General features: G+C 52.8%; 1 protein-coding gene across 1 annotated transcript; it reads right to left on the reverse strand.

The window, feature by feature from the left end:
* Nucleotides 1-2,510: 2,510 nt before the first annotated feature.
* Nucleotides 2,511-13,360, reverse strand: LOC143680122 (uncharacterized). The gene is made up of 8 exons (XM_077156753.1): nt 13,093-13,360; nt 12,692-12,802; nt 12,296-12,492; nt 11,733-11,927; nt 10,443-10,503; nt 10,049-10,220; nt 3,164-3,269; nt 2,511-2,943 (listed from the first exon to the last, which is right to left on the reverse strand). The coding sequence occupies exons 1-8, from the start codon at nt 13,228-13,230 to the stop codon at nt 2,511-2,513; spliced, it is 1,413 nt and encodes a 470-aa protein (XP_077012868.1). The 5' UTR covers nt 13,231-13,360.
* Nucleotides 13,361-15,143: the final 1,783 nt, after the last annotated feature.

Here is a 15,143-nt window from a genome sequence, read left to right on the forward strand (position 1 = left end):
TTCCATTTTTTACCAGTTTGTGTGCCTTTTTCTGAACACTGGGTGTTAATAAAACCTCTTTTGCCTCTGTCTTTCTCTTGACTGGTGGAAGTAGAAAAGCAGACATGGAGCTGGTGCCAAATGGTTCAACAGAGGCAATGCAAGGCCAACCACGATTCCCACAGCCTACTTTGCTGTGAATAGAGGTGATGGCAGCACGTGGCTGGGAGTATAATTAACTGCTGAGTTGTGTGTGAATGTGGTTGATAGGGGGAGTCTAGAGTCACATGTCACTAGAAGTCAAACCTTGGGATTTTCTAACAATAAATTTCGTGGTAGATTAATCACTATGATTAATACAAATACAAAAAACATCTTCCATGCACAAGAACAAATGGATGAAACTTTTACATACAGTTAACAGTAGAGGGATTCATGGGACAAAATGCACCTATTACAACCAGTGGACTATAATTACCAGTAATATCTTCATATTCCTTCATCAACAGTACAAATGTACCATGCCAAGGCTAGGGATCAGTGAAAGGGTGGATAAAGACAACGGGATGTTTTGGGTTTCCTCTTTTTTTTTGCCTTTTTCTTGGAGTAATGAAAATGTTCTAACATTGATTGTGGTGATGAATATGCAACTATGTGATGATATTGTGGGCTATTGATTATATACTTTGGATGGACTGTATGGTGTGTGAATATATCTCTGTCAATTTGTATAAGAATTGAGCTGGTGAAAATTTTAGCCCTTTATTCTGTCTCACCTCTTTTCCCTATGAGCCTTTGAGTCTCTCTTTTAAGACATGCAATCGATCATCCATTGCTGGTGCTGTAGAGACCCCCTTCTAAATGCAAATATGTGCTTTTGTTCTCAATTGCACACCATCATTTATTTTAGAAAGTTTCGGTCAAAGCTAATGGGATCTACATGCTTATCTTCTTAATAATCAGCCTTGGAATTCATCCATACATCTATCCATCCACCTGTCCATTCATTCACGCATTCATTCATTCATTCAATCTTTTGAACACCTACCTATGCCACATACTATCCCACATAATGAGGATACACTCTAAACAGAGAAGAAAATACATCCTTGCTGGATAGAGGACAAATAGCGTTCCGGTTAATTTTAGCTGGAACTATGAAAGTCCAAATACAATTTCATTTTGTTCAAAAAGAAAATATGGCTGGAGGATGATCATTCATGGGTTTTATAACTGGGATGATTTATACTCTTTGGGCATGTGTGTGCGCACATGTTTTCAAACATTAGAGCAAGCATTCATTGAATTCCTGTGTCACCCAATATCACAGAATAAAATGAAATGTGGGTGCTTGGAAGATGGTAGTGGCCGTGGTAGGTGGTGGGAACCAATGTAGACATGTTACAAAGTAACATTTTATGTACAATGCGCTCTCATTCAGACGATTATGCTGCAGTGCCATCTGCTGGTTGATAAGAGGGAAAGCTTTTCAATGTATACTTCACTGGGGCCGGTGAACCAATAGAGGGCACCCAAACTCTTTTAAAAGAGTTTGCACATTTTGAGCCTCTCTCACTCAGTGGCAAGCATTGCTTCCTTTTCCCCATTGAGGAAAGCACATGGTCCTTGCAGTGTTTCTCATCATTTGGAGGATGGTGGAATCGTGAGACGCAGGGTCCAGAGCAGGGGGCCTGAGTGTCTCAGACTCACTTGTAAACAAAGGTGATCCCCTTCTCTCCATGTCCTACCCTCACTCCCCAAAGAGGGGGTGCAGTGCTTTTGACACATGACCCAAATCTTGGATGCGTTTCCCACTGAGAGGTGGGGTGTCCATGGCCTCTCCTGAGTCTGGACCCCAGGCCTGCTTGGCTGAGAGGATGCATGGCTGTGACCGTCATAGGCAAGATTCCAAGATGACCCCACAGGCTCACGTCCTTGTGCAGCCCCCTTCCCTTTGGGGGTGGGTGGACCCGTGACTGTGGGGAGCTGGCTTTTGTCTGGGGGTGTCACAGTATAGGGCAAAGAGGATTCTCCAAATGGACTGAGTCGAATCACATGTGCCCTCTAAAGGCAGAGTGTTTTCTCCAGCTGGGAGCCGTGCTGGGGCCGGGGCCGGGGCAGCTCTGAACACTGCGCTGATGACCTTGACGGAAACCACCCATCGTCGCCCGAGGAGAGCCCGTCCCCAGGCCTCCAAACATCAGAACTGATGTGAGAAAGGAAAAGAGGAGAATCAGGGCAAAAAGGCACCACACTGGCCTCAGAATTGTGTTCCTATGCACAGAGTTCTGGAATTATTTGAGGTTTGAATTCGGCTCGACCATCAGTGATGAGTCTCATGAAGAAGATGCTGCGATTGGAGCATACGACTCCCCAGAGGCAGGACCCCTACCGTCTGGCTCACCATTTTCCCCACCAGCCAGGCCCAGGCATAAAGGAAAGGAAATGGTCACTACCACTCGGCAGGGGCAGAAACAGACGTGTCCTAGCAGAGAAGAAAGGGCCCCTGAGCCAGCACAGGACAGGACCGCTCAGGGCTGGACGAGGCCGGGCGCTGGGCACTCCCAGGAGCCAGGAGGTGGCTTCAATGCCAGCCAGGACCAGCCTGGGGCACCTCCCAGCATCCGAGGCCGAGGGGCCTGACACCTCGGAGGGGACAGGGAGAGCCCGGGGGAGCCAGGCCATCGGATGGAGGTCCCTCGGGCGGGGCCAGAGCAGGCCCGAGCAGGACGGTGGGGATGGGGTGGCAGAGGGCAGAGAGGGAAGCACCGGGCAGGAGGGGGCAGGGGCCAGGCCGCCCTGGGAGGTCCCAGGGCAGCTTCAGAGGAGAGCAGTGCGGCCGGAACCCCTGGCAGCCCCCGGGGTCCCCAGTGGCCCGAGGCCCAGGCCGGGCGGAAGGCGGGAGGCACGAGAAGGGCCTGGCAGGGCACCGGGCAGCAGCGGGGCCACCAGCGCTCAGCTGTCCTGGGGGCGCGGGCGGAGGTCGGGGCTCCCCAGGGCAGGGGCCCAGAGCCAGGACCAACCCCTGCGGGCCTCTCACAGCCTCCCACCCGTGCTGCCCTCTGAGCCGGTTCCCTCCTCTGCTGCCTCGTCTCAGAGGAGCCCCAGCTGAGGGGAGCCCCAAATGCTGTGCTTCTCAACCAGAGCCACACGCCCAGCTCTGAGGTCCCCAGCACGGTGGCACCAGGAGCCACGAGCACAGAGCAAGTTCAAGGAGTAGCAGGCGTTATAGAGAGGGCAGTAGCCGGACAGCCCGTTCACCTCCTCCCCTAGCCATCTCAGGAAAGGCCCTTTAGGGACAGAAAAGAGGAGAATGCCCATGGGTGCCACGGGGCTCTGGGGCTCTGTGTATATCCCCTCCTTCCTTCTCAGTGCCATCTAGAAAGCAGACAAGGTCTCCCTCCTTTGCACTCCTGGGGCCAGCCAGCTGGGATCCCAGCTCACACTCGCTCCTCCTGGGTCAGCCTCGATGGCGCCTGTCATGCAGGTAAACCCAGCCCCATGGGCCACCTGCAGCAAACTCCCTGCCTGCCATGACCTCAGGCTGCAGGCCCTCACCTCCCTGCCCCTCTGGAGTCCAGCCTGTCCCCTTCTCACCTCCTTCCAGCCAGCATCTCCTGTCAGCCTTTGGAAGGAGTTGGAGGGATAAGTTTCTCTGACCTCACCTCAAGAAGGCAGCCTTTGATTGTCCGGGACTTCTCACTCAGCGTCAAGCCCCCGGCCGGCGAAGGGGACAGAGGAGAGAGAGAGACAGACGCAGACAAACCAACTTGAATGGCAGACACGAATCCGTAACACGCGGCGGTTGTGAGCACAGACCTTTACTGGAGCTAAGCTTGCATTCTTTGTAACAGGTTCCGCGCGGGCTAAAATACCCCACGGGGGAGCAACCTCTATGCGGCCGTCAGGTACGGCTCCCTGCGGGTCGTCTCGCTTTCCCCGTCCGGGTAACGCCTTTATATACAAAATCCAAACCCAATGGGCTAACGCCACGTATACAAGGGTGATTGGTAGACAGGGTTGGCGGGCGCGTACGTCATACGCGGAGGCAGGATGCGGGCGCCATCTTGGCTCACTCGATGGGCGGGGGGAACTCTAGAGCAGGCTGCGGCGTGTCCACTAGGCCCGACCCGGGAGGCGGCTCTCCACATCTCCCCCTTTTTTATTCATTTTGACCCAGTGTCTCCATTGATGAGTGAGCTCCCGTGGGCCACTCAGGCCCACTACATGTTTTGGTGCTTTGGGGAGTCTGGACTAGGCTTGCTAGGCACCAACCAGAATGCCTCCTCATATAGAGACCGGAGAGCCCGTGAACTGGAAACAACGTGACTCTCCCTGCAGTGCTTCGCCTCGCAACTGGGTTATGTAGGGGGGCAGGAGAGCGGCAACCAGAGCCGAGAGCGTCATTAGGTGTCTCTGTGCAATGGCCGGAGTCTAGTCTGGCCAGGACCGTGACTCCGCCGTAGAGATCATCCTTTAGACAAAAATTATGACTTCTGGTGCCGCCTTTTACACCCGGGACACGGCCATGGGCTTTGCAGCAGATCCTGTTTTCGAGCGCCCCGCCCTGAGTGGCCGGGACGGGTCATACAGTGAGGGGAAGGACTGGGTAGCGGGACGGTCGTTGCCAGGAGCATCAGGGGCGAGTGACATAGCCAACATGGTAGTGACACGTAATTGCTGCTGTGTCTGGAGCAAGCGTTCTAACAAACATTTAACAGTGACTAAACCCACTAATAGTCCCACTGCCACGAGGATCCAAGTAGTCAAATTGGGCCAAGAGAACCATGAGGTGACTCGGTTCCACAGACTTTGTACAGTCTCGCCCAGTTTGGAAAGGTCGAAATCAACGGGGGTCAACTTGATATCCCCAAGCACTCGAAGGTCTGAATCCACCTGTTGGGAGAGGTTAGTAAAGGTAGGGAGGTTTTAAAGCTGGTCCCCTTTCTATACGATAGAAGGGTGACTAGCGCTCCTGTTGTCATCTTGTCGTTCGTCGCCATCATCAGCAGAGTTGGAGACCGGATCTGGTGGCTCTGGTTGGAGGCTTATCAATTTTCTGGGCAACAGTTCCTTGGCGTCCTCGGGCGACGTCACGGTTCTCACCAGTCTTTCCGGAACCCACACAGGTTGACGTCCTGGTTCCTGGGGAAAAACACAAACAGAGCCTCTGGCCCAGCTGAGCACTGGGTCAGGGCCTTGCCATTGTCCTGACAGGACATCCTTCCAACGGACTAGACCTCTATGTGGAGGACTCGGAGTAGTGTGCTGAAGAGCAGGTGTCATTCCTAGTGAATTTTCATTTAAAAAATTATATGTAAATAAGGCTACAGACAGTTGAGCCTTCGGGGACAGGCCGTGGCCTATTCCCCCTTTCTGTTTTTTGAGCAAGTCTTTAAGAGACCTGTGTGCTCTTTCAATGATTCCTTGCCCTTGAGGGTTGTAGGGGATACCATGTTTTAATTGCACTTCCATATTTGCACAAAATCTTTGGAAGGCTTTGCTGGTGTAAGCGGGTCCGTTGTCTGTTTTTAATATTTTCGGCTTACCCCAAGCTGCCCAAGCGGCAAGGCAGTGTGCAATTACTTGGTGGACTCTTTCTCCTGATTCGGCAGAGGCAAATAAAACTTGAGAACAAGTATCCACTGACACATGCAGGTATTTAACTTTACCATACTCTGAGTGATGGGTGACATCCATTTGCCAAATGTCTCCCGGGATGAGACCTTTAGGGTTAACCCCAACTGAAGGGACTGCTCTTTGTTCTGCACAATCCCTGCAGGCTCGGACTATATCTCTAGCCGCTGCACGCGGAATACTAAACCGCTTAGCTAGGGTACCTGCATTGATATGAAATTTGGCATGGAACTTTCAGGCTTGCTGATATGGTGTCAGCGCGGGGAAGACGTGTGGCTGTCGAGTGGCCACATCTACTATGTGATTTCCTTGTGTCATGGGACCAGGCAGGCCTGTATGCGCTCCAATGTGAGTTATGTAGAAAGGATGTTGTCTGGCACATATTGTCTCTTGAAGTTTGATAAAGAATGGTCTTACTGAGGAGGAATATTTTATAATGCCCACCGTCTCTAAAATATTTACAGAATTTACGACATAAATCGAATCAGATATAATATTTAGGGGATCGGTAATTTCTTTCAGGACTGTAATAATGACCTGTAATTCAACCCACTGAGGTTTTTGTGGTTGAAAAAATACTGTTTTGGGACCAGCATCTCTGCAGAGCCGAACCCATTCCGTCAGGTTTTTTCCTCTGTTTTGTGCTAGGATAACTTTACATTCCTTGTTGCACTGCTCAAATATCATTTGTTTAACTACAGTCTCTGCCACTCCTGGGTCTGAGAAAATTCTCTCAGCCGCAGTTTGCATTCTGGCTACAAAATCCACGAATGGTTCAGTGGGGCCCTGGTGTATGCTACTGAGTGAAGCTTGAGCCTCTCCCTGGCCTGCCAACTTTTTCCAGGCGCCTATGAAACAGCGGAAAATCTGTCCATAGACTTCTTGAGGGAACCCTGTTTGATTCTGGGAATGGGCACCTTTCCCCAATAGCATATCTGCATTCCACCCGCCACGTCTCCCCGCTGCGTTTTTTGCGGCTTGTTCCTCAGCCAACTCCTCAAACCATGCTTTCCAATCTATGTATCGGCCTGGTGGCAAAGAAGCACGGGCCAACTGATATATATCTGCGGGTGTGTGATTCAGGGCGGAAAGGTTTTCAACCATATTCAATGTAAAAGGGGCATTGGGGCCATACTGATGGACGGCCTGCCTCAACTCCTTTAAGACTTTGTAATCATATGACTCATACTGATTATTACCTTGGGGATTGATAATAACCGGGTACATTTCTGAAGCTGGTTCTGGCTTAAGCGGTTGGTAACCGCCCAGCACACCGAAAGGTCTAAAGGTTGAAAAAGGAATCCAATTCCAGAAATGCCTCCCTCTATTGTTTGATGACGTGGGACCCTGAGGGCCTGCGTACGCAGGCGGGGGGCACAGCTGTAACTGCCCCTCCCTAGACCAGCCTGTAGGGGGTTCCGGGTCTCGCAAAGGAGGGCCACTGTAATTACCTGATTCGGCCACCAGAGGGAGCCCGTGGTGAGGGTTTTTGGCGAGATCACCAAAACCATTCACCGGAAACCGCCGCGCCCCTGCAGCAGGCGCTGGCGGGGCGGAAGGCTGCGTGGGTGAGACAGGGGGCCTCCCCCAATCGATCAGCGGAGGCGCGTCTGCACCCTCGGTCTCATCACCATCTGACTCTGAGTCAGAGGTGTCTGAACTAGTGCTTGACTCTGGCGGCTTACAAGTGGGCGGCTCACTTTCACAGGAGCCGTCCGCTAAAAGGGTCTTTAAGGGAGCTAACAAAGGTGAACTTCCTGACTGCCCCATGCTTGCAGTCGGCACTGGACCTTAACCAATCGGGGAGCTCTCCCGACTCACTGGGGCTACCTGAACGCCCACAGCCCTTAACTCTCACGTAGCAGAAAGCACTTACCCTCTCACGTTGATCAGGCGCGGAGGTTCCGCCGTGAACCCGAGAAGCACGTCCTCACCAGCTCGGGGAGAGGCAGCAGAAGAAGGTTCCCCGTACGGGCCACCACTTGTCCGGGACTTCTCGCTCAGCGTCAAGCCCCCGGCCGGCGAAGGGGACAGAGGAGAGAGAGAGACAGACGCAGACAAACCGACTTGAATGGCAGACACGAATCCGTAACACGCGGCGGTTGTGAGCACAGACCTTTACTGGAGCTAAGCTTGCATTCTTTGTAACAGGTTCCGCGCGGGCTAAAATACCCCACGGGGGAGCAACCTCTATGCGGCCGTCAGGTACGGCTCCCTGCGGGTCGTCTCGCTTTCCCCGTCCGGGTAACGCCTTTATATACAAAATCCAAACCCAATGGGCTAACGCCACGTATGCAAGGGTGATTGGTAGACAGGGTTGGCGGGCGCGTACGTCATACGCGGAGGCAGGATGCGGGCGCCATCTTGGCTCACTCGATGGGCGGGGGGAACTCTAGAGCAGGCTGCGGCGTGTCCACTAGGCCCGACCCGGGAGGCGGCTCTCCACATTTGATAAATCCTCCTCTGCAGGAGGAAAAACAGTGTGTGTGTGTGTATGTGTGTGTGTGTGTGCGTGTGTGGTGCATGTGTGTGCACATGCATGCAGGAAAACATTCAGCAGAGGGCCCTTTCCTTCCATGCTGGGGGCAGGGAGGCTGGTAAGTTCCGTGCAGCCCCAGACGCCAGGTCCAGGAAGTCAGCGGTGTGAGCCTCGCCCAGTGTCTGCTCTTCCCACCCTGCCAGTGCTGAGGACAGAGGGACGGGGTGGCCGCTGACCTTGAAGTGCTCCCGGCCCCACGTGACCTGATTCTGCCCCAGCTGGCTCGAGTGGGGAAGAGGCGCCAGCAGTTTCCATTTCCCACATCAGGCTCAGGGATGGGGTTCGGGTGGCTCGTTGGCTTAAACCCACCTGCTGGGGGATGCTGTGTGGCGGCCCAAACCAGGCTGGCCCCTGTCCCCAGACTGGCCAGGGCACCTGTCCACAGGCCTTAGCCAGGCCATCCTCAGGTGGCCATGTGAGAAGCGGCTGCTTGGACTTCCCTGAAATGTTCTCCAGGTCTGGGGTCAATTTCCCACTTACACTGGTTCCAGACCCACAGGAAGGGATTCGATTTGAATCCATGGTTTGCTGTCAACCCAACAGCCTCCACCACCACCTGCTCTCACCTCCGGGTCTCAGTGGTGTTCACAAGACCCATCCCTGCCGCGCTGACCCACCCAGCCCTGCACAGACTGCCCATCCTCCAGGCCACCCCCTGGAAGGTTAGGAAGTCTGTTTCCCAGTCCCCCTGCTCTGTGGGTGGGGAGAGCACAGCCTGGTGGTCTCTGGTTCATGGCTCTACAGGACATCATGTCATCCCTTTCAAAAGAGATGAAGCCCGTGAACACATTTAAGACTCCACATGATAAAAGTCAATCAGAATGAAAGAAGTTAGGGACACAAACACAGAGAAGTCTGAGATGAGGCTTTAAGCATGAAAGCAGAAACTGAACTATGAGCTTGCTTTTAGTCAGGGCAAAGAGGGAAACATCTCAGGGCAAACTTTTTATCTGATCAAACAAGGAACACGCATCCACTTGGTGAGAAAAAAATCTTTCCTGATGCTGAATTTTAGGAGGAAGATGCCTCAAACCTTCACAGAGGGTAAGGTGTAAATACAAGTAAAATTGCAAACTCCGTGATCTGCCACAGCTTTCCCTTTCCCCACATGAGGATCCCAATTTCCTTGTCAATCCTGAGGAATTCACCAGAAACCTCCATGCCCTGCCCCCAACCTCCTTCCAACATCACCTGCAGGACTGGAATGTGCTGTGAACACCTGGCCAAAAAGGGCAGTGTCCTCTTCCTTAGTGCAGCTGAGACCTCCAACCCCCTTTGTCCCATCCTCCCAGATGCCCAGCTACCATGCACAGTGAGGAGTTCCTGTGGATAATTTCCATGAGGCCCCAGGCACGCCTTTCCCACCTGCTCTACACGGGCCACTTTCTGCCTGAACCCGGGGTCCCTCGTGGACTGACCCAGCCACACCTGGATTAGGTAGGGGGAGCAGGCCTGGGGAAGAGCTGAAAAAGGAGGGTCCCACCCACAAAGGCATGAATCAGATGACAAAGCCTGGCCCCAGATCTGAGTTCCAGTCTCTGACCCCCAAATTTCCAGATGAAATCAGTTGGGCAAGACCTTAACCTCCTTGAGCCGGGCCATCCCATCTGTCAAGTGAGGATAGAGGTTCCATCCTTCGTCCCATCTCTGGCCCAGGAATGAAGGGTCTAAGCAGTGAGCACCACTCCCAGGAACAAGGACACATGACAAAGAAGAGATCAGTGGATACCAAGGTCAAAAAGAGGCAAGAGAAGAGTGACTGCACTGTGGGGTGGCTTCCCAGATCGGATGCAAAGTAGGAGAGGATGCAATGTATCTAAGGAACTGATGGACACAGGTCAAAAGCATAAAATAAATATTTAAATTTTATTTAAACAAGAAAATGGAAAAAACAAGGAAAAAAATTATAAATAAAAAAACATAAACTCTTTGCTGGTTTCCCAGCAATGTGCTTGCAGAGAACAAATAAGGGGACTCCAGGCACTGCCCAGGTTGTCCACCACCTGGCGCTGGATTGGGTCTGACCTGGTTTGGACTGCAGGTCCCGTGGAGGGTCCTCTTCACACTGCGTGGGAGAAGAGAAGGACAAGCCATGAGTGGCTCCTCCATGGCTGCAAGAAGTGTCAGGACACCATAAATGGAAGGTCATGACCAAGGGCTGACTTATCTCTGCCTACCCTTGAGCATCTCATCCTTCACACTGTCCCTCTGGCAACAGAGGAACAGCCTATCTCCCATGCTCAATTAAAGACGCTCCACTTGAGGGACCTCATCCCCTGTTCATTACCTTTTGTCCTCCCAAAGCCAGCATCTTGTGTAATCTCAATCCACCCCCTTGGCCATGGAGCCTGAGGATCAGAGACAGCAAGTGACATCCCATGTCTCATGTCAGGGGTTGCTGAATCGAGAGGGATGGTGGACAGGGCACTGACCTTGAGACCAGCTGACACATGTTGTGCTCTGGTGGGAACCTTGTTCTCATGTTCCCCTGGCAAATGGTCTTGAAAACAAATTCAATGACTGGAGTTGTGGCCACCAGGCATGGCTCAGGTGCTAAACCAACAGGCCCTGTGAATGGGCTGAACCAGGTTTGACTCCTCCAGGTGGTCAACAGAGTCATCTTCACACTGTGAGGGAAGAGATAAGGACATGCCATGAGTGGCTTCTCCATGGATGCCAAAAGGGTCAGGGCAGCACAACAGAAGTTTATGAGTATATGTTGATTTCTCTCTGCCTGCCCGTGAGGGTCTCATCCCACACACTGTCCTTGTGGCAACAGAGGAACAGCCTGTCACCCATGCCCAACTTGAGAGGCTTCATTTGGCTCCGCCCATCCCATGGCTCATCCCCTTGTGTTCTCAATAGCCCTGTGTCCTATGTCCTTTCACTCCCACCACTCAGATGTATCCCCTGAGGCCTGGGGAGTTGATAAGACATCCCAGATCCCATGGAAGTGCTAACTGAGTCAGCGGTGATGTTGGCAAGGGCACTGACCTGGTGGTCATCTGGTCCAGGACCTGTTGGTGGCGGGTGATGTATCCGCCATTCCCCAGGATGTTGGCCAATACACAGGGTTCCCTGTGCATCTGAAGAGGCACCTGGAGATGCCCAGTCCTCTTTCCCCAGCTGGCCCTCTGAAAGTTGTTAACTGGCCCTGTATTGAGTCTGGCCTGGTTTGGATTCCAGGTCCCATGGAGGGTCCTCTTCACACTACGTGGGAGAAGAGAAGGACAAGCCATGAGTGGCTCCTCCATGGCTGCAAGAAGTGTCAGGACACCATAAATGGAGGTTCAGGAGCACGTGTTGACTTCTCTCTGCCTACCGTGAGGGTCTTATGCCTTATAACTGTCCCTCGGGCAACAGAGGAACAGCCTATCTCCCATGCTCAATTTCAGAAGCTCCACTTGACGGCGCTCATTCCCTGATCATTACCATTTGTCCTACCATAGCCTGCGTCTTGGGTTCTCTCAATCCCATCCCTTGGTCGTATCCCCTGAGGATCAGAGACAGCAAGTGACATCCCATGTCTCATGGCAGGGGTTGCTGAATCAAGAGGGATGGTGGGCAAGGCACAGACCTTGAGACCAGATGCCACACTTGCTGTTCTGGTGGGAACCTTGTTCTCATGTTCCCCTGGCAAATGGTCTTGAAAACAAATTCAATGACTGGAGTTGTGGCCACCAGGCATGGCTCAGGTGCTAAACCAACAGGCCCTGTGGATGACCTGAACCAGGTTTGACTCCTCCAGGTGGTCAACAGAGTCATCTTCACACTATGAGGAAAGAGATAAGGACATGCCATGAATGGCTTCTCCATGGGTGCCAAAAGGGTCAGGGCAGCACAACAGAAGTTTATGAGTATGTGTTGATTTCTCTCTGCCTGCCCTTCAGGGTCTCATCCCACACACTGTCCTTGTGGCAACAGAGGAACAGCCTGTCACCCATGCCCAACTTGAGAGGCTTCATTTGGCTCCGCCCATCCCATGGCTCATCCCCTTGTGTTCTCAATAGCCCTGTGTCCTGTGTCCTTTCACTCCCACCACTCAGATGTATCCCCTGAGGCCTGGGGAGTTGATAAGATGTTCCAGATCCCATGGCAAGTGCTAACTGACTCTGCAGTGATGTTGGCAAGGGCACTGACCTGGTGGCCATCTGGTCCAGGACCTGTTGGTGGCGGGTGATGTATCCGCCATTCCCCAGGATGTTGGCCAACACACAGGGTTCCCTGTGTATTTGAAGAGAGACCTGGCGATCCTCGGTCCTCTTTCCCCAGCTGGTCCTCTGGAGGTTGTTTACTGTTCTCCTCTCCTCCACATCCGTACCAATGTTTTCATCACCCTGGTTGGCAGTAGGAAACACATGTGCTCTTTGGGTTCACCCTAGGTTTCTCAATAACAGATCTGTCTGGGAGTCAGGATGAGGACCTACACTCTGGAATTCCTGAGTGATCGTAGGGGCTGCCCAAACTGGTTTTGATTCCCAGACGCCCCATCAATGTCCTGGCACCTAAGAGTGAAGCTCTATGCCCCCATCTCACCTGCAGTCTCCTCTGGGCACTGCTGTTGGTGTGGTCCACAGGTCTTGTGGTCACAGGGATGGTGTAGAAGTCATAATCATCAAGTTCTGGGCCCCTTTTCCGGATGGAGGTCTGTAAAGAGAAGACCATCATATAGGCTGGGAGGACAGGAGACATCAACTCCATGATTCTGGGTGAAGCCATGAGGTGGGTGCCCCTCCCGCTCTCCGTACCCCACACAGCCATGACCTGGAAGGGGGCATGACAGGTGGTCCATCCCCAACCACCTGACCTTGCCAAGTGCCTGTCCCTGCACATGTCCCCCCCCCCACCCCCCACTCTGGGACCGGGAGGTCTCAGGCTGTCCGGGCAGGACCACCAGGCTGACTTGGGCTGAGCTCCTGGCCAGGACCCTGGGTTACCCGGTGGGTCCTCCTGGTACAAGGCCAGAGGTTTCGAGGGCAGGAGCTGAGCCAGCGCCTGCAGCGTCGGAGGAGGCTGTCCCCATGGGGTCTCCTGAGGCCACGGCCTCTGCCCACAGGTAGACAACAGGAGAACATCTTGTTCTCTCGAGCACCTCTTTCCGAGTGAGCCGTTAGGGGCTGTGTCTAGAATGTAGGTGCCTGGATACCGGGGTTCCAAGTTCTGTTAGGCTCCTTCTCCAAGGAAGTGAGGTCACCCCCTGGTCCCTTTCCTTGGTCTCCTCCATGAATGGAATCTCCCCCCGTGCTCCTCTGTGGGGTGACCGCCCTCCCTCTGCTCCCTGTCGTCTCCCTCCCTGCACTGTGTCACCCTCACAACCCTCCACACTGCTCCCTACGGCGTGGGGACGTCAGGAGGAAACTGAGGGCTCAGAGTCTGGTTCAGACCCGACTCTCCTCCTCCCAGTTCTGTGCTCCTGCAAGTGCTGGTGCCTCTCAGCACTTCCCCCTCCCCCTCTGCTCAAGGGACATTCCAGCTTCTCCTGCCCAGGGCTGCCAACGGGGGATGTGTGATAATTCCTCTTACACTTGAGGCTGGGCTCACCTGTGCTATTGCAGGGGCTGAGAGGGGGAAGGACGGCCTGTGGGGTGGAGGCAGCAGGGACCCACCTCTACTCAGGGCTGAGCTCACGGGTGTGGTCTTGGGAAAGTCACAAACCCCTTGACTTCATTTCTCAGTCCACATCCAGGGTGGCTCGAAAGTCAGAGAAAAGCAGCCTTGTTCCCCTTGGGTGTAAACCTCCAAAGGCATCCCATTCTCGTTAGCATTTCCTCCATGCTTCCACAAGGTGTGTCCTCTCCCTGGGCCCCCGAATGTGGTGTGGTGCTCTGCCATGCTCTGTGCCACCCCAAGTCCTCAGTTTCCCCAACCACCAAACCTGTTTCTGCTGACCAGGTCCCCAAGCGAGTGGAACATATCGTTCAGGGCCTGAGAGCACCGCGGGGCACTGGTGGAGAACCGAGGGTGACACTTCTCCTAGCCCAATCAGAGAAGGGGAAACTGAGGCCTTCTCTCCAGGAGCCTCTTCCCCTCTGGGGTTCGCCCACCTTTCAGTGCCCAGCATGGGGGCAGGCCTCCAGCTCCCTCTTCTCCTGGATGCCCTCGCATGCCCTGGGGAGGCAGACCCCTGTGGGTTCTGTGACCCGACATCCTGCCATTTCCCCACCTCCAGCTGAATCATCCCCACAGCAGTGTTTGTGAGGTGGTTCCTCATCGCATTTCCCTAACGCCTGTTGATGTTAAATATGCTTTCACATGCTTGTGGTCCCGTTGCATCTCTTCTTTGCAGAAATGTCTGCTTATGTTTGTACCCGTTTTACATGTGGTTGTAGGTGCTTTTGTTGTTTAGTGGTGGCAGGCTTCTATATATTCTGGTTGAATTAAACACAGATCAGATGTAGGAATTTCTCCCTTTCTGTTGGTTGTCTTTTGACTTTCTTGATTATGTCCTTTGATGCACAGTTTTTTTTTATTGCCAAACTTCTAATAAACACTCCTTTATTATAAGTATTATTTGTTTTTCATGTCATAACCCCCACTTCTCCCCATCACCGATCACGAGCATTACAATCTAAATTTATTTTAACATTCCCCCCCCATTATTCATCTTTATTCCGTATGTTTTACTCATCTGTTGACAAGGTAGATAAAAGGAGGACCAGACCCAAGGTTTTCACAATCACACAGTCACACTGTGAAAGCTATATCATTATACAATCATCTTCAAGAAACATGGCTACTGGGACACAGCTCTACATTTTCAGGCTGTTCCCTCCCTCCAGCCTCTCCACTGCATCATGACTAACAGGTGATATCTATTTAATGTGTAAGAATAACCTCCGGGATACCCTCTTGACTCTGTTTGGAATCTCTCAGCCATTGACACTTTATTTTGTCTCATTTCCCTCTTCCCCCTTTTGGTCGAGAAGGTTTTCTCAATCCCTTGATGCTCAGCTCATTCTAGGATTTCTGTCCCACGTTGCTAGGTAGG

The sequence above is a fragment of the Tamandua tetradactyla genome, chromosome 4 (genome assembly GCF_023851605.1).
Source record: "Tamandua tetradactyla isolate mTamTet1 chromosome 4, mTamTet1.pri, whole genome shotgun sequence".
Classification (NCBI taxonomy): Eukaryota; Metazoa; Chordata; class Mammalia; order Pilosa; family Myrmecophagidae; genus Tamandua; species Tamandua tetradactyla.

Coding starts and splice junctions, on each gene's coding strand:
- LOC143680122 (XM_077156753.1), bottom strand. CDS start 13,230: ATGTTCTCCTGTTGTCTACCTGTGGGCAGAGGCCGTGGCCTCAGGAGA. Junction 12,493..12,691: donor GTGCCCAGAGGAGACTGCAG/GTGAGATGGGGG, acceptor ACTGCCAACCAG/GGTGATGAAAACATTGGTAC. Junction 10,504..11,732: donor GTGTGGCATCTGGTCTCAAG/GTCTGTGCCTTG, acceptor TCTGATCCTCAG/GCTCCATGGCCAAGGGGGTG.